Source organism: Lepidochelys olivacea (genome assembly GCF_965140295.1).
Source record: "Lepidochelys olivacea isolate rLepOli2 genome assembly, chromosome: 21".
Classification (NCBI taxonomy): domain Eukaryota; kingdom Metazoa; phylum Chordata; order Testudines; family Cheloniidae; genus Lepidochelys; species Lepidochelys olivacea.
This window is the reverse complement of record NC_140431.1, coordinates 10,607,972-10,626,946: the sequence shown is the minus strand read 5'-3', so window position 1 is coordinate 10,626,946 and position 18,975 is coordinate 10,607,972. Positions and strand designations below refer to the sequence as shown.

The following is an 18,975-nucleotide window of genomic DNA, read 5'->3' as shown; positions in this document are numbered from 1 at the left end:
ATTCCTGTCTCAGACCGGAGAACTTGTACAGCCTTGATGGGAACCTGGACTGAGGAAGTGATGCAATGTCACTGAAGAGCATTGGAAGGAAGCCTTTGCTGAGTCCAGGATGACAATAGGATACCAGCAACCACACCATAGTGATGTCTGATTGGAGGAGGAAGACCATACTCTTTAAAAAAAAAAAAAAAAAAAAAAAAAGGCGGGGGGGGAGGTCCCCAAAGCTTTCACTGGGATGAGGAATCTTCCTTTAATTTACAGGCAACCATTCCTCCTTGCAAGACATCAATAAGCCCTAATCCTTGCCCAACTCCAAGACTCAGGGTGGTCAGCTGGATGGGAGATGTACAGTCCATGGACGTGGTTTGGGATGAATGGGAGAGGGCACGGGATAGGTAGGGAGATTCCCTCCCCCCTACCTTCCCCAAGGACGGAGAAACTGGAGAGACAATGAATAGGGAGGGTGAGTATAAAAATCTGCACATAAATAAAAGGGGATAAATTCCATTCTCCCATTTTAATTTGGTTATGTTCCAATAGGGCAAATTTGATCGGTCCCAGCAGTTGACGTGCCATGAGTTTCAGAACAGTTCCAGCCAATGGGAAGGCGGCTTATGATTACAATTGCCTTAAAAACCAACCAATCAGAAGCCCTGGAAATGTTCTCATTGGTTGGGCTTTAAAATCTTGAGGTATTGGCTTTTTGCTTTGAAAAAAAAAAAGACGGACGTCGACCTTTCACTTCACATTATCTTAAAAGAAGAAGAGGAAGAAAAGCCAGTAGGCAAAATACTCTTCAGAGACGGCTCTTAAAAAAATAAAAGCTTGGTTGGAAAATATGCTTGAATCTCTAACGGTGCAGAGTGAGTGACCAGACGGCAAGATGGCTGGTTGGCTGATGTAGAGAAATGACGACGACGGAGGGTTTGTTTATTTTCGGACAGCAAAGACGAGAACACCACGAGGTTAGATTGACTCCACATAGTTGGCTGGGTAAAGGCCGAGTTGCCCATTGTCTAGACGCCCTTTGCACCATCCTTGTTCATCTTCTTCACCTAATTTGGTTAATTCGTCGCCTGAGGCAAAAAGCAGAAATAAAGAATTCACTGCCAGTCCGCCGTCTGTGGCCCTCTTACCCTCAATGCACACACCATGGATGGTTAGAGGGGCCTGAACCTTGAATTTCCAGTCTGGCACTCTACCACTTGAGCTGAAGGAGTAACTCCACTGGCTGATAGCAGTGGAAGATACTTATCCAGCTACCGCAAGGGGACATGTAACAGAGATTGAAAAAGTGGATTCTATGGATCTGTGTGTTGTGTCCCAACTTCCGTTCTGTACTACCCCAGTTAACTTATACCGTTCCCAAAGTGACTCCCACTGGATGGATGTGTTCCAGGCTCAGGCCATGAGGGAGGGGTTTCTGCAAAGTTGGAGCCAAACCAGCCATGCCTTGTTTGTGTTATATAAGTGCGTGAGGAGCCAAAAACTTCCCCCCTGTCCTCTATGTTCATGGTAAACACTGGGGGGCTTGGGTAATTCAGACGTGGCACCACTGCGTTAAGTCAAACTTTCACAAAACAACAAAAACCCTCTTATGTAGCCCCAGACCCCTGGCTGGGCGGAAGTCTCTTTAAAAGGGCCAGCTTCCCACCATCACCCCCTGCCCTAACCTCTGCTGTGCCAGGATGCTAGCACCAGCTACCGGGCGTGCCCTGCACCATACCCGCTTTGAAGCTCAGCTCATCCTGCTCCTGCCCGTCGTAGTCATATAGAGCCCGCACACGCATCCCTTTCCCCGCTGGCTCCTCCTCAAAGGGGTTGGTGCCGCCGTTGGCCTCGCTGGCACTGAGGGAGTTGCCGCCCTCGTCGTCCGACCACTCAGTAGTGTAGGGCTGGCTGCGCTCGTAGCTGCTCACACTGGGAACGCAAAGCAGGTAGAAAGTGCTGTGAAGAGAGGGAGGGAGGGAGGCCCGGACGCAGGGGGCAGGAGTGTGTGGGTCCCAGCAGAAGAGGGAGTGTAAGCTGCCAGGGCCTTCCCCAGACACAGAGAGAGCTGGGGCCTCGACAGCTGGATTTCACCTGATAAGGGGCGGAGTCACACCGGCACTCAGATCGCTGCCCCAGAGCCAGAAGTTACAGGACTGGCAGCAAAGACCCTCGGCTGTATCGCGGTGTATCCCCCAGGAACCGCCCGCAGTGGAAATAAATTGTATGAGAGGGCTTCTAAACAAAGAACAGATGTATGTTCCCTGCTTCCCCCCCCCACACACCTCCACTGTGTCTCTGCAGCCCTCCCCATCCCTCCCTGTGGACTGGAAATCGGAGGGCCCCCCCCTCGCAGCTTGGGCGTTGTCACCTGCCACGGTCCCCGGCCAGTGCTGCTGACTCGCTCACTGCAGTGGCGTTGGTCAGGGTCACCCCTTCGTTCTTCTTAATCTTCTCTCGCCTTGTTATCGTGTGCGTGATGTCCAGGTTCCACTCCTGGAGACACAAAGCAACATGTGCCCCTGTGCGCCTGCCAGGCTCTCTTCACCCACCTACCCGCCACGGTCCCTTCCCCATGCCCAGTGCAAACCCCTCCCTGTCCCCCTCCCCATTTACGGCAGCCGGAACGGGGCAGGTGGGAGCCTCACCTCAAACTGGGGCCAGTTCATAGGCATCCCCGGGCCGCTGGTGCCGCGGAACCACCTGAGGTCCTCCTGCGCGTCCGCCATGCGGATGGTTTGCTCCAGCTCGCGGTAGACGGTGGTGTAGCTGAGGGAGGTCACAAGCAAAGCAGAAGTGAGGAGCCCCGGGTGCCCCCTGCGCTCACAGACGACAGAAGCTCCTTCGAGCTGAGCCGGGGAAGGACTGTGGACGCTTACTGGCAGAGAAGGCAGCGGTCGGGGGCGGTTATGGGAGGACAGATTGGAACTACGGGGCAAGTGGGACTCCCAAGCGAACTCAGAACTGGCATTCCTCCTGCTGGCCACAGGAGGGAGCCAGGCCACTGCACAAATCCGCCTGGCCTGGCCATTGATCCGGGGATATCTCTAGATGCGGCTGGAGTCACTGCTTCCAGCCCTGTGCCGTCCATCTGCCCTTAGTGGGACTGGGTCTGACTGGCCTTTGGGAGCCTCATCCAGCATCCTCTGGGGCCTGGTTCATGGCAGCCCGGCCAGTCAAGTCACTGGAAACCCCTCTATTTCCCATATGCTGCTGCCCTCGCTCTCCCCACCACCCCCGTGGATGTGGTTACCTGCTGCTCTCAGCCAGGTTCAGGTGCCGCTTGATGTCCAGCAGCACCTCCTTCAGGAAAATGAGCCTCTTCTCCTCGAACTGCTGGCACTGCTCAAACACCTGCTCCATGCTCTCCATGTACTGCGGGGTGCACTTGTTCAGCTCCTCCAGCACCTTCTCGTACTTCTCTTGGGTCTGCGGGCACAACCCGGGGCCAAGGCTAAAGCCCAGGCCCCCCAAAGCTCCTTGCCTGGGCCCTGGCAGAGCCTCTCCCCACCCCGGGTCCAGCTTGTGATGAACCCATCTCCGTTTCTGTGAGGGCAGGGAACCTAGACCGTCAGCTGGGACAAATCAGCTGAAGCCCTGACGTTCAACGGAGCTATGATTTATACCACCGGGGGACCTGACTCCCCTGGAGAGACACTCCTTTACGCCAGGTGGGGGTCTGACTCCATTGGAGTGATGCTGCTTTGTGCCAGCAGGGGAGCGGGCCTTCTCTCCCCTAACTGTTGCTTCCGCTGCACCCTCAGCCCCACCTGCTGCACCCAGACGCCAGTTGTTTGGGGTTGGCTCAGGGGCTGAGATCCTTTGTGGAAGGGGAGATGTATCGCCAGAGCCCCCTTTCAAGGACAAAAAAGGCCAGTAGCCTCTGATAGCCTGGTAAGGCCTTTTCCTGGAGGAGACAGAGAGTGGGGTTCCAGGCGGGTTCTCCCATCTCTCCTGGTTCTAAGGGCCAGTACAATGTGTCCTGGCTGCCCTGGAGACTAGAACTATGTAGCCACAGAGCCCTGGCAGCGAGGCAAGTTTCCCGCAGGCTGCTCTGCCAGCATGAGTCACCATGGACCCGTAGGGAGCTGGGCGTGTGTCTGGTCCCCCTCCCCCTTCCCTCAAGGGCAGCAGCTCACACCTTTTGCACATCTTGCTTGCACTTTTCCACCTTGTCCTGGAGCTTCTTCTGCTGGTCTGCAGTGATGGACTGCTCCGCCTTGCTGTTGGCTTCCCGGGTCATGGCCAGCTTCTCCTCTTTGCACGCCAGGTGATAAGCTTTCTTGGCCGTCTCCACCTGTTGACAGGAGGTGGGGTGGGGGAGGGAAGGAACCCAGGGCAGATGTTTGCAGATGTTCTACCCGTAACCCTTATCCCTTCCCCTAAACATTTCTGTGCTCTAATTGGGCTTCCACCCTGCCTTTGTGCTGTCTCTCCCCAACCCTGCGAATGGAGACTTGGGCATGGTTTTGTCTCATTCCACCTTCTCCCAAGTGCAATGGTGTGTTCGGAACTGAGGTCCGCTGGGGTCGGTGGCTGAAGAACGGGCAGGTACAAATTATTCTCGTGTGTACTGCAGTAGCACCTAGGAGCCCCAGTCCTGGGCCGGGACCCCCCTGTGCACAGACACCGAACAAAAAGAGAGTCCCCTGTTCCTGCTTCCTACGTTCAGCCCTGGGGAACTTGGCCAGCTTCTCAGGAACAGTGCAAGAGGCGTTGAATGGGGAACTCCACGGGAAAACAGGCACCTGTCTACTGCCCCTTGAGGAATGACTGGTTCTCCCAATGGCACAACAGGTACCAGTCCTGGTGCCCCACCAGAGATGGGGATCCCCTGGACACTATGCGCCCCGCACTCCTGCAACCCCCTGTGACTGGTGCCTCTGTGGTTACACCAGGCATCTGCCTCCTAACTGCTCCCAAGGTACAACCAATACCTCTGGCCGTACAGCTGCACCTTCTCCCCCGCCCCGCCACATGCTCTGGTGCCTGTGTGAGTGGCTTGGGCACCTGGCCCCATCCCAGCGGCCCTGTGGGTACAGTAGGTGGGCTCTTTCCTCCCTGACCTCGTCAGGCTCTCAGTGGTTCACCTCTCCGTCAGCAGGCCCGCTCCACCCTGTCCTGCCTCCTACCTCCTTCATTTTCTTGGCCCAGGGTTTCTGTGCTTTCCGGAAGCCATCGTCTGCTTCCTTGGCCTCCTTGAAGCCTCCCATGATCTGCTTGTGGTAGGCGTCCTTCTGCCAGTTCTTCACCTTCTCAAAGTCCTCGTTCAGCAGGCTGTTCTTCACATCCTGATGCAGCTCGCTCACCTTGTCCGCCTCCGTCATCATGGCTCCCCACGCCCTCTCCAAGCTGCCGTACTGCGGGCCTGTGGGACGGGGCTGAGGTAAGTAATCGATGTCATGGCAATGCCCAGCCCTTCTCTAGTGGCTCCTGTCCATGAGTCCCGCAAAGTGCCCATTTCATGGCTGGGGAAACTGAGACACAGAGCAGGTGGAGGGGTGGTGATTTGTTCAAGGAAGTGCAGCAAGTCAGGGGTTGAGTCAGGAATGGAATCCAGGAGTCCTGTTTCCTTGTCCCTAGTTCTAACCCATAGGCCATGCTGCTGCCCCTTGTGAGGTCTGAAATACCCCTGACTGGCATATTTCTGACTGGGAGACTGATGGGGTTAAAACCAAACAAGTTGATTCTTTGAATCTGGACAGCCTGCTGAACTGGATGCTAATTCGGGGCCAGGCAGCAAGCCCACAGCTGTTACCTGGTGGGACTTCACAGCAACAGGGGCCAGGGAGAGAATTGAGATCCTCCAGCTCCAAAAAAACCAGGCCCCTGCTGCATGAGCTAGAGGAGAATCTCCATTAGCAGTGCGGGACCTATGCCACACAATCAAGCAGTTCTGATTCCATCCAGAAAAGGGCAGTGGGGCATGCATCACCAGCCAACTTGCTCTAGTTATTAGAGGACATCAAAATATAGATCTAAAGAATTTGCAGGGGGAAATGTATGAGCTCCATTCCCAAGGACCCATTCTGGGGTTTCTCCCTGGTGGGATGAATGCTGCAGTGCCCCCACACCATGAAGGGCTGGGGACAGAGGCAGAGCCGTGATACCTTTCTCGATCAGCTGCTTCCACCTCTTGGACCAGTCGGTCAGCTGCTGGGCGTAGGCCTTCTCGATCTTGGCCCGCTCGTGGATACAGTTCATCAGGTCATTGCAGAGCCGGTGCCCGTCGTCAATCCGCTTCACCGTCCGCTTGTAGTTCCCCACCTGCCGGAGAGATGGACAGCTGGCTGGGAACAGCAGCCGGCTGTGGCCAAGCCCTGCCCGCTCTGGAGACAGGAGGGAACGATGAGCGCCGGCCCCAGGCCAAACTGAACCGGGGGGTGGGTGGAGAGGGCTGGGGGTGAAATCAGCCATTTCTGGAGTGAGTGGTGCTAGACTGGCTCAGGAGAGGAGTGGGCAGGTGAGAGGTTGGAGACTGAAGCTGGTCTATTTTAATTCACGTTGCTTCCCAGTAGCCCTCCCCCCCCCCCCCCCCCCGTTGTCTCGCGCTGTGGCTGGATGACAGGACTGAAACGCTGCTCTCCAGAGAGGAGAGGCCCGTGCCCTGCCAGGCTGCGTTTCAGAGGGTCACATTCAAAAGAAAGAAAGAGAACACCGGATTCTCTCCATAACTCACTCCCCCGTGCAAGGTTGCTGAGCTTCCGAGGCACCCTACGGCGGCGGTCGAGCTCCAAGCTGGATGCTGAACCGGGAACACACGCAGGGCTTCTGCTGCTCAGGCCCTGAGAGTGCAGTGACTGCAGCTGCAATTCCAATGCAGCCGGCATTCAATGCTCCGCGACAGCTCGCGCCGCCTGGGGCAGGAGACCGGGTTCCAGAGAGCCGTCAAGCCGCCGGGGGTTGTCCCTGGCTCTGACGATCAGGTGGAGCTCAGCCTCTTGCAGGGGTGGTCAGGCGGGGCGGATGAGGGTCTCTGCTGGGCCCAGCCAGCAGGGGGAGCTTCCCGTTGGTATGGTTTTGCCACCTCGGTTTGAAAACGTGGCTGCTTGAGGAGGTCGATGGCGCCCTCTATCGGTGAGTTTGCTCAGAAAAGAGTGCAGAGCAAACCCTAGCAAGCAGAGATGCCACCCTCCAGGGCTGTGGGAGCACCTGACTATTCCATCAGCAGAGCCCACCCAGGCACCAGGGGAGGCAACAGGTACAATCTGTTGCTCCTCCCTGCTTGCTCAATGTCTCTCAGGGGGCCTCAGTGGGGGAACTCACCTCCCAGAAGCTGTCAGTTATTTCCTCCGCAGCTGCTGCAGACTCATCGTAGGAGCCAGACATGGTTCCCGTTCCTCAGGGTTTAATGCACACGCTCGGCCGCTCTCCGGGAAGCACCAGACCTCATGCACTGGTTGGAGGAAGGACAGGGTTCAGAGGGGGAGAATGCATCATTCAGAGCCCAGCCCTGCCAGCTGCTGCCAGGCATTGCCAAAGCCCATTATAGGGAGCCCCTGCTGAAAATTTCCCAGTTAAAAAAAACAACAGAAAATTGATCTCCACCTTTTAAAAAATAAATAAATAAACCAACGCTGTAAAATATTTGGTCTTGGGTAAAAATGTTCAGGTTTTTTTCCTGAAAATTTCTAGTGAAACTCAACTTTTCCACACACCCACAAAAATTGGATTAAAAATCCATTTTTCCATAAAAAACAAGTTTAGAGGGAAAAGCCCCACTCCTCTTTTCCAAACTACACCCCATATCACCCATTTTGCCCACAAGTGAAATTATTATCATGCAATAATTAGATTACAGTAACCCACAGAAACCCCACTGAGGGTCGTGTTCCTGTTGCAATAATACTCAGCTCCTATATGGCACTTTTTGTCAGTAGATCTCAAAGAGCTTTACAGAGGAGGTCATGAGCATTACCCCATTTTACAGATGGGCAAACTGAGGCACAGAGTGGGAAAGTGACTTGCCAAAGGTCACACAGACAGCCAGGAATAGAATCCAAGTCCTAGTCCAATGCTATATCCAGTAGGCCACACTGCCTAGATGTACTAGATGCTTTACACAAAGCAAAGTTATGGTCCCTCCCCCAAAGAGTTTACAATCTGAGAAGCCAAGTGACATATGAAGGATGGGGGAGAAGGACCAAATCAAACAAAGACCAATTTTTAAGAATACATTTGTCATTTTTAGAAATAAATGAAGAAAGACACTGCCAGCTAATCCTGCCTGCCCTGCCAGCCATCATTAATTGGCTGATTTCTCACAGGTATCAAGACTAAGAGGGATTTGAAAGAGAATCATAGAATCATAGAATATCAGGGTTGGAAGGGACCCCTGAAGGTCATCTAGTCCAACCCCCTGCTCAAAGCAGGACCAATTCCCAGTTAAATCATCCCAGCCAGGGCTTTGTCAAGCCTGACCTTAAAAACCTCTAAGGAAGGAGATTCTACCACCTCCCTAGGTAACGCATTCCAGTGTTTCACCACCCTCTTAGTGAAAAAGTTTTTCCTAATATCCAATCTAAACCTCCCCCACTGCAACTTGAGACCATTACTCCTCGTTCTGTCATCTGCTACCACTGAGAACAGTCTAGAGCCATCCTCTTTGGAACCCCCTTTCAGGTAGTTGAAAGCAGCTATCAAATCCCCCCTCATTCTTCTCTTCTGCAGGCTAAACAATCCCAGCTCCCTCAGCCTCTCCTCATAACTCATGTGTTCCAGTCCCCTAATCATTTTTGTTGCCCTTCGCTGGACTCTCTCCAATTTATCCACATCCTTCTTGAAGTGTGGGGCCCAAAACTGGACACAGTACTCCAGATGAGGCCTCACCAATGTCGAATAGAGGGGAACGATCACGTCCCTCGATCTGCTCGCTATGCCCCTACTTATACATCCCAAAATGCCATTGGCCTTCTTGGCAACAAGGGCACACTGCTGACTCATATCCAGCTTCTCGTCCACTGTCACCCCTAGGTCCTAGAAGAGAATAATGCCCCTACAGATCAGTCAGGGAGGCTGTTCTGTACATAAAAAGTGGCCATTTCTGGGGGGGAGGGAGGAGGAATGTAACAGCCACTTAACAGACTAGAGCAACCCTGCAGAAAAGTTTGGGTTTGCAGGGGTGGGGGAGGGTGCAGGGGAGAGGGGAATGAAAAGCACTGCATCCAGTTGAAAAGGAAAAGGGAGTTTTGCCAGGTAGGCTATAAGTCCCCAATTCGGCCAGGGCCAACAATGAGCTTTGGAATGCTGAATTCATGATCCTAAAAATACTCATTTTTACTACACCATCTTTTCCTAGGACAGCCCTGAACCCAGCAGCCATGTACTGAAGAATTGAAAAGCACTCACTTGGATTTTGTACCCCAAAACCACTCCGCATTTATTAAAGCAAAGACAAGGCATGCATGGACTGACAGAGATCAAAACAGCGGCTTGACCGGCTCAGCAGCCAGCTCTCTCCTCTGAACAGGTCAGAAAAACCATTTCTTTCCACATCTCTAGCTTCAGAGTCAGCCATACTCAAATTTAATTAGACTAGCAGGTGAAGGCTAGAACGCTGGTTGCAACAATGTGACCTATTTTGCAAGTTCCCAAGTCTTTGAAAGCCATGGGAATGCAGTAGCTTCCAGAGAATCTAGCATAGTCCTCGTGTGTGTATATTGTGAAGTAAATAACCCTTTACATGCTGGACAAAAATAAACCATAAGTAAGTCGGACTGGTACAAGTTCCATATTACACTGGTGCAGCCCATGTACAATGGGGTGTGCCCTAGGCTAGCTTCATCATACAGCCATAGAGACAGGCCCTTTTAGACCACACTCCTGTATTAAAAGGCTCCTCTCCTGGCATGGGAGAGGAATCTATATGTCCATGAATTTCTTGGCTTCTCTGATACTGGTCCAGAAGCAAGACCCTGCCCTGCCCTTGGGACCAGTTCAGGGCCAGCTCAGCCCCCTTGCAGCCCTGCGTGTAAGTCTATCACATGCAGAGAGCAAGAGCTGGGCAGCTTGGCGTCTTGCTGCTACTGTCACAGTCTCGGGTCATGTGAGCGGTCGAGCAATGTTATTCAAGTCAATCACTTCTAAAATGGGAGGTGTCTGTACTCGAAACCACTGCAGAGGGATGGGCTGGGATAAGGCACCTCGGGAGACTGGCCTCCCCTGGTCCCAGCTGCACCACCCTTCCCTTCTGCATTCAGATCCTGGCTGCATTAAAACAGAGGGAGAATAACATGGGAAGTGGCTGGAGGCTTCTTCGTGTCTCAGCAGGGGCGGGATAATTCCGACCGCCTAACAGCTCCCTCTGTCCTCCAGTGCACTCAGATACCAGCAGCACTAGGTTATGTGCGTCCCCTCCATCCATTATAACCACTCCATGCCACCCTCTGCACCGTATTTAAATCTCTACCCCCAAGAGCAGCCCTGCTCCATTCCACAGGTTTACTATCTGGAAAGACGTCCCCGTCGCAGATCCCGAATGAACTTATGAATAGCTCACGCAAGGTTCCGGGCAACGAGGAGGAAATAACCCATGGACCGCTTAGCAGAAGAATCATCCCCTTACCCAGATTTCTTCATGCCCTGCTGCATGTCCCTGCTGGACTGAGTGGCACATGAGGGGGGGATGGAGGGGGATAGGAAGCTGGGTTGCGGTGGTTGTTGGGGAAGGTGAGGGACAGGGGAAGCCAAGCAACAGGAAATTCTCCTCCTGATATTTCAACCTAATCCCCTCTGATCTTCTGAAAAACGGCATCCCCAGAGAGTCATGTGAGCCAGCCAAGCCACTTAACCCTTTGCCGCTTTGCTAAAGGAGGGAAGAGTTGGCATCAGAACAAGGCAGAGAGGCAGCTCTGGCCAGGGAAGGCCAAGCTGGTGCCCAGCAGAATGCTCATCTGCACCAGGTGCTTCCAAGTGGAAGATGGAACTGGAGAGGCCGCGAACTTGCCTATGGTCAGCTCTCTTGTACCTGTTCTCTACGGTGCCTCCTGCTGGGAGAAACTGGGAGTGGAGTGGCAGCGAGCTCCCTCTAAAATAGTGTTGATACAGTTTATACAGCACAGAGGAGGACAACTAGCCTTTACAGGTCTGAGCTAGAGAGGATGGAGAAGGTGAGGCACGCAGCGCCTTCAGGGCTCTCCCTGGCCGGAGATGCAGCCTTAGAGAAGATTCCAGGATCTTTTGTTTCTCAGGCAAACTGTTTTTTAGGAAACTTTTTCTTCGAATCCCCTGAAAACCTCATCAACTATAATGAAAAAAGAAAAGGAGGACTTGTGGCACCTTAGAGACTAACCAATTTATTTGAGCATGAGCTTTCGTGAGCTACAGCTCACTTCATCCGATGAACTGAGCTGTAGCTCACGAAAGCTCATGCTCAAATAAATTGGTTAGTCTCTAAAGTGCCACAAGTACTCCTTTTCTTTTTGCGAATACAGACTAACACGGCTGTTACTCTGAAAACTATAATGAAAGCATCGAAGCTGGGGCTGAACCCAACCCCTGGGTCTGAGACACCTGCAGTTTGAAATCTGGACCCAGATCCCAGTTTTCTAGAGGGCCAAAGCAAAGCCCCAGAACTCTGGGCACTGAAGGGACAGATCTGGACCCAAATTTTGCTGCTTGACAGCTGGCAGTTGTTTTGCCTGCACTCTCTCCAAACTAGTCAGGGAGGTCACGGTCTTGTCTCACCAAAGCCTCCCCCTGGCAGCACTGACCGGAAAGCCCTGCTGTTTGTGGATGCAGCATCAACTCTTGTTAGTTTGTTCTTAGCATGCTGACCTTCCCAATTAGCTGATGGATTATGTCCTCCAGGTGACTGTAACCCCTCACCTCCCGAAGCCAGCCTCAGGTGCAGGCGAAGTTAATTACTAACAGCGAGTCATCTTGCTCCTGGATTGTCTGCAGCACTCTGGCATGGGAAGCTCTCTGTGAAGGCTGGAAACCCCACCACAGGTACTTACAGGATAGGCAACAGAATTTATCAGATGAATGTCTCCGGCTGTTAGTTTGACTCTGGCAAAGGCTGAGCCGGAAACCGAATAGGGCTGTTACTCAAGATTCCAGGGTTCCTCTCCCAGGTCTCTAGGAGGGAGTGTGCTCTAGTGGGGAGAGCAGGGGACTCTTGGGGCTAGTGGGGTGAGCTGCAGTCTACTTTCATCACTGCTTGCTGGCTGACCTTGGATAAATCGCTTCCCCTCTCTATGCTTTGGGTTCCCCATCTATAAAACGAAGACCGTGATCTGGATTCTCCATTGTGCAGCGCTTTGAGATCGAGGGATGGAAAAGAGTGACATTCTGTGCTATTTTATGTGCGTCCATCCAGTCCTCTAGCCACATGGACAGTGTAAAAAAAAAATTTCAGCGACATTTCAGATCAAGCGTGCGAATCCAATAACAAATTCCCGCAATGACTCCTGGCTCTTTCTCACCCTCCCCACCTCCAGCTTCTCATCCCTCCTCCAGAAAAGCCAGGGGGAACAAACAGGCCTTGTAACTTGACCTGGAGCCCCGCAAACTCAGATTCTGGCAAACTGAAGCCTAAAGTAAATTCTCCAGCCAAGGAGCCTTCCCCAAATATGCCCTCTCCTCTGGCCCCTTGCGATTAAACCATTGGGGCATTACCCTGAATGCCTGGCAGAGAAAGGGGTCCCTGAGGAACCCATGAGCCACACCTTTTAGGGCTTTAGGAGTGTAAATGAGCAGCTGGAAGGGAACGGGCAGCCAGTGGCTTCTGGTGCCATAACACACAGGCTGCCGCACTGGGCTAAGGGAGGCCGGAGCGCTCGCAAGGGTGCAACCCCATGTGGGCCCTATAGCAATCCAGCCCAGCAGTGACCAGGGCCTATCTCGCTGTGCAGGGTTCAGTGCTATAGCCTGGTTGTCCTGTGAGAGACACAGCAACTTGGGAACAGGAGCCGAGGGGGCTTTTCCACTGGATGGTGCAGCAGCGGGGACCATTGCCAGCCGCAGCCCTCTGTGCTGAAAGGGTCGCTGGAGCGAGTGCCTGAGCTCATCGTCGTTAAGAGGCGGAGTTGCAGGGCTCAGTGCAATGGAACTAACAGAGCCTTGAAGGGATTTAGTGATATAACCAAGGAACCCACCAATCCTGCCCCGTGTTTTCGGGTTGGCTATAAATAAATGCCTGACTCTGTCCCTCACATGCAGTCCGAGGGATGGACGTATGTATGCACATACACAATGTAACGCAAAGCACACAGCAGCACACAGCACCCACACAAAGCACACACAACACACAGATATACACTGCAGCAAACAGCAACACGCGCAGCAGTGGACAGCAATACACAGAGCAATGCACACGTACGCATACAGAGCAACACGCCCATGCACAACACCTACAACAACACAAAGAGACACATGCACACAGACAACATGCGGACAGAGCAATATCTGCATAACACCAGAGCACCACACTCTCAGTAACACACTCAGTTGTGCAAACACACCCCCACAAAACCAAATATCATGTCACCGCAAGGTACGCACATACACACCAACACACACTGCATGCTCACGTCCCCAAATGTACACTGAAATACGCATTCACACAAATGTACATTCTACCCACAAGTGTATGCACTCAGACCAACACTGTTGTCTACACACAAACACACACACACAAATACTCCCTGACGTCTGCTGCCGTGTGTTACTGTCCACTGCTGTCAGCTGTTTTATTGTAGGGCTTTATAGACACACACACACACGTACACTTTGTTGTGTATATTAGTCTGTTGTTTTGTTGTGGTGCTACACACACGTGCGCCCACACACACACTATTGCTGTCCATTGTTTTGTTGTGGGGCTACACACAGACACTGCTGTTTGCTGCTGAATATATTGGTGCATCTTGCTGTCAGTTTTGTTGTGGTGCTATGCACCCACACACATTCCTTGCTGTTTGTTGTGCATGTTACTGTCTGTTTTTTGTGCTAAACCTCCCTCGCCCACACACACACCTTCTCCCTCGCCCCACACCAGGCCTGCACTCCCAGCCCCACGTAAAACACTCACTCCCTTATCAAGTTCCCGCAGATCCTAAGAGATCAGCAAGGCAACAAGATGAGCAGCTGAAAAGGGTTGAGCGTTATCAAGCCAATTTTACACATATTGCACTGGGGTTAAAACACATCAAGGGGAGAAAATGAAACAGCTTTAGTGACACCTCTGCCTGGGAGTCAAGTTTCTCTCTGCCAGCCACAGAGAATGAGCTGTGTCAAAAGGGTGAAGGTAGGAATGCTGAGACCCTTGTGAAATTCTGCCTTTGCCATGCTGCAGTAGTTAGCAGTGCCAGGGAGGGAAGAATGGTGGTATCCCTGTGGTTTAGACCCAGGCACATTGTAGCCCAGTGCTGGGGGGAGTGAGAACAAGGTACCAATGCAAACCGAGCCAGGAGTATGCCTGCACTGTCAGGTGGCACAAGCATGCCAGAAGACCTGGGGTCAAGGAGAAGGAAAGGACGTGACTGATCTGTTGGACTTGTGTTATCTAGTTTTCTTTTGAAGAACTGAAACCAAAGCCCTGAAGGAAAGGGACTGGAATCCTGTGGGCGGAAAGTGTTCTCTGTGCAGGGGCTGGCAAGTTAACCCACTGGCTTATAGTGCGGGTGTGTTTACAACTTCTCTGCAGTTGTGTTTAGGGTTACCTATCGGGTAATGAAGTGAAATGAATGCAAGAGACATGCAATTCTCTGCACTCCACATAGATCCCTACTGAGCTTCTTTTTAAAAGAGAACCTGTTCAAGAAATATAGGGGTGGGTTAACTCTGGTGTACTGGCCACCCTGCCTCATGAACAAGTAGCTATGGTCTGCTTCCTTAAAATCCTCCTGGAGACAGTATTCTTTTATGATTAATTATTGTCTGCATTACAGTAACACCCACAATGTGCCAGGTGCTGTCCAGATGTACCCCCACTCTTCACGTCCTGTCCGAAACACTGGAGTGTTGCGGTGTGCTGCTGTGCTTCCCCCCAGAAGTGGCTGCAAAATGCTGCATCGCTCTGCACCTACAGTCCAAAACGCTAGTGATTCGTTTTGTGTCACTGCAGGATTTTAGTTCAAACCCTGGGTCACAGCAATAATGTGGTTAGCGTCCAGAGCAAGGTGAACTATTACATAGAGGACCGCAGGGTTGTGAAGATGAACTGTTTGTACCTCTATAGCATTTTCCATCCAAGCTCTTCCAAATTCAGCCTCTTAGTTCTCCTCCATATCCTATGAAGGAGGTGTCCTTATCCCCATTTTACAGATGGGAAAACTGAGACACAGTCTGGGGAAGCGTCATGCAGAGGGTCAGCGGCACAGCCAGCATTACAAGGTCTCTTCACTCCTAGAGCTGGGCTTTAGCTGGAAGACCATCCCTCCCCTCTTTTTAGTAAGAGTGAATGAAGTGACTCTTGTATTATAGATGAGCCTAGCTGGAAACACTCCTGAGCGTTGGGAATGGCCGGATCCAGATCCTACCCAACCTTAGCTGCTCAGACCCACCTAGGGCCTAATTCCTTCCTGGGATGAATATGGAGGGCTGTTGTTGATGAGAGGCTATGGTGGAAAGCTGTGATAATGATACTGTACTTAGCTCTTATTCAGGCACTTATCCATGCGCTTTACGCAGGAAGGTCAGTATCATTACCCCCATTTTACACCTGGGGAAACTGAGGCACGGAGCAGGGATGTGACTTGCCCAGGGCATACAGCACCGTGCAGTCCTGGGGCGATGGCCATAGTTTGTAGAACAGCAGCCAGGAGTCCCGTGAAGGCAGCAGCTGACCTGTCGCGTGCAGACACGTGTCACGTGTAATGAGGATATTTGTTAAACAGGTTTCCACGGCATGCAGGGTGTTTTTTTAATCCATGTTAATTTATTCTCACAGGTGTTGCCGCTTGGCTTTGTGCCGCCACCGAGGCTGTTTGAACGTGTCCCTGTTATAAAGACAGGCCTGAGCGGAAGAGCTGCTTTCAGAGCCTGATGCCACCTGTTGCTTGCTGCACTATGTCGGATGGATGGGAAGGGGAGGAGAACTTGGGAATCCAGCAGGGCCCAGCAGCCCAGTGATGATCTTGCAGTGGGCTATGGGAGTGAAAATGGCAGGTGGGTAACTCTTCATTGCCTCAGTTATGTGACTGGAACCAGTCCTGACCTGCAGCCCCCTCATCCCAGTCCTGGGCTCTGCACACGCGGCTCTGTGAGTCCTCTCCAATCCCCTCCTGCCCTGCCATCCCAGTCCTGGCAGCTCTGCCTGCACACCGTGATCGTGCCCTGCTCCAGCCTCTGCTGTTTTGATCCTTGGCCTTTAGACCATGCTGCTGCTGCTGTATCACAATCTGGACCTGGAGCATCCACTGCTTTTTCACTCCCGGGTCCACTAATTGCTCTGCAGATGCTCAATCCTGACCTGTAATGCCCACTGCTACCCCAGTCCTGAGCCTTTGCACATACAAGTCTGCTAAACACCTCAGTCCCAAACTGCAGCACCCCTCGCTACTCTAGTCCTGCCCCCCTCCCACACCTCTGCCAATGCACCTCAATCCTGACTTCCAGACATGCCAAACCCGCGGGAAAAATGCAGAAATTGGCCTTGTTTTTGGCTTAATTGGCTTGTGAGTTGCTTGTTGGCTAGTTTTGGCTTGTAACTTGTTGCTTCTCTTTTTTGATTGGCTCCCGGCAAGCAGGGGCAAGGGGGGAGAGAGTCAGGGGTGCACAGCCGGCCCACCACAGTCCCAGACTGCACGCCGGGGGGATCTAGTCACATAGAGTGTTAGGGTTCTTAGGAAGTGGCTTGTTTTGGCCTTGTTTTGAAATGGGATTAGCTTGATTTTTGGCTTATTGTGAAAATCGAGGTGCTTATTTACCATGTGAAAGTTGGCAATTGTGGCCCTCACCAGTCCAGTCCAGGGCCTCTCCTTAGCAGCTGCCAGTCATGCCTCACTACAGCACCCAGTGCAAGTTGCCAGAGCGGACTGCATTGACTCATTGGCAGGCCCGGGGTCTCCATGTTAATCTGCAGCCTGCATTCTAACCACTGCCCATGGTGCACTTCCTTTAGCTGCCAGGTATCCGCAGTGCCTCAGAACCCACGGGGACCAAGCCAACGCTGCTGACGCTGCTTGCAAACTGGCCAGTGCTGCCATGGGGAGACTAGAGATGTAGCCTTCCCTGGGATGCCTAGCTCCAAAACATGGCTTGGAGCAGCCTCAGAACAGGTACCAGGAGCACTGCCATGTGACCAGGATGGCTGTCAGAAGAGCTTCTGCCCATCAGACCTTTGTACTGGAGGGATATCTTTGGGCTCCCCACAGCTCTGCCCGTGCACCTCAAGCTTGACCTGCTGCCCTGCTTGCTATTCCAGCCCTGCCCAGCAAGGAGGCAGGGTGGGAAGAAATGCCACGTTCGTGGCCAAGCGTTATCTACAGGAGCTGGCGATCAATGAACCAGTTAGCTCCCTCTGACTGCCCCATGCCATGTTGCTGAGCCAGCAAACAGCAGACAGGGGAGGGTGTCATTTTAGAAACCCTCTGGGTGGATTGGCTTTGTTAGCAACTGATCTCTGCAAGGAGACCCAGACCAGGCAAAAGTCTCTGAGAGTCAGGCACAGAGAGGCCTGGTGTAATAACTAGCTCCTGGCTGCGCCTCTCTCTCGTCTTGTGTAGCACGGTGGGTCCTGGGTTTTTGTCTCCGAATTCTATTGCCATTAACATGGCCATCTATTCCCTGGTACGTGAATACACGCGCACACATGCATGCTGTAAACCAGCCTTGTTTTCCTTTGAAATGCATTTCAGTGCTGAGTGGTCATAAAAGCGCCTTGCTTCTCTCTCTCTCTCTAGCCCGGAGTCTGGGCTCTCCCTGAGTTACCGCAACTGTCCCTCTTCGGAGGTGAGAAGGAAAGGCAACTCCGGCCGGCTGTCTGTTCAGTCTCAGGCTTCTTCATCCCTCCTCCACCCGGTGTCCTCAGCCCCGGGGACAGAGAGCAGCTTCCTTCCTTGTGCATTCAGTGCTGGGCTTCTCCAGGGGTGAGTGGCACGGTGAGTACCTTCTGCTGCTCCTGCTGCTTCTCTGGAGCCTGCTTTGTCTCGCCCCATTCCCTCTTGCCCTCTGCCCAAATCAGTGGTCCCTGGGAGGCTGTGGCAGCCCCAGCCAGGCCAGCTGAGGTGCCACTGAGATACTGGAGGAAGTCCTGAGCAGTGCCCCAGCCATGCAGCTCTGCTTGTTGGCTGTCAGCCTATTTCTGAGTCAGCTGGAGCTCCTGTTCCCCCAAAACACTAGCAAAGTTGGCATCAGTTGCATCCCGGGGGCCTGACCTTCCATCGCCCTGCCCCATGTGCAGTCATCTACCCTGCTGCAAAGGGGCGGTTCAGTGCCACCAGTCTGATGCGGTACCACTCCCTTTGCACGGGTGCTGCCCGCACAGGACGCTGGAGAATCTGGGCCCTTCGCGGCAGAGAAGCCACAGGCAGAGCCTGAGCTCCCGCCGCACCTAGCTGTGGTCTTCCCAGCGCCGGGGGAAGCACGTTGTCGGTGAAGCTTATCCTACCCCTGTCCAAGCGGCCCCTGCTGTGCGGAGGGAGAGTGTCCAGCTCTAGAGCGGCCGATGCAGCGTCCTTCCCCAGCACCAGGTCGTTACAAACACCACAGGCAGCTGAGCAATAGCCCCCCTACTTCCAAGCAGACACGAGCTACGGGGGCTGTTATCTGGTCCATCATATTTATGTTATGGTAGCATCAGAGGCCCCCCACTGAGCCCATGCCGCATCGTGCTAAGTGCTGTACAGACACCTAGGAAGAGACAGCCCCTGCTCCTCCGAGCTTACAGCCTAGACAGACAAAGCAGAATTTTTACCCCCATTTTACAGGTGGGGAGCTCAGGCCCAGAGAAACTAAGGGCCTGAGTTTTAAAGATATCTAGGCACCTAAAGATGCAGGTCAGGCCCAAGCAGGGATTTCAAAAGGGCTTTGAAATCAATGGGA

General features: G+C 53.0%; 1 protein-coding gene across 2 annotated transcripts in view; it reads right to left on the bottom strand.

Annotated features, from left to right (window-relative positions):
• Window positions 1-209: 209 nt before the first annotated feature.
• The window catches only part of PACSIN1 (protein kinase C and casein kinase substrate in neurons 1), a 54,720-nt gene continuing 35,954 nt past the window's right edge, over window positions 210-18,975 (bottom strand). For both annotated transcript variants that reach the window (XM_084611045.1, XM_084611046.1), the window contains exons 2-10: window positions 7,255-7,384; window positions 6,099-6,255; window positions 5,121-5,356; window positions 4,130-4,285; window positions 3,242-3,417; window positions 2,637-2,757; window positions 2,360-2,484; window positions 1,727-1,920; window positions 210-1,076 (exon numbers count right to left, since the gene is read on the bottom strand). In XM_084611045.1, the coding sequence (XP_084467171.1) occupies window positions 967-1,076; window positions 1,727-1,920; window positions 2,360-2,484; window positions 2,637-2,757; window positions 3,242-3,417; window positions 4,130-4,285; window positions 5,121-5,356; window positions 6,099-6,255; window positions 7,255-7,317 (1,338 nt within the window). In that variant the 5' untranslated portion in view covers window positions 7,318-7,384 and the 3' untranslated portion in view covers window positions 210-966. The remainder of the gene's footprint in view (window positions 1,077-1,726; window positions 1,921-2,359; window positions 2,485-2,636; window positions 2,758-3,241; window positions 3,418-4,129; window positions 4,286-5,120; window positions 5,357-6,098; window positions 6,256-7,254; window positions 7,385-18,975) is intronic.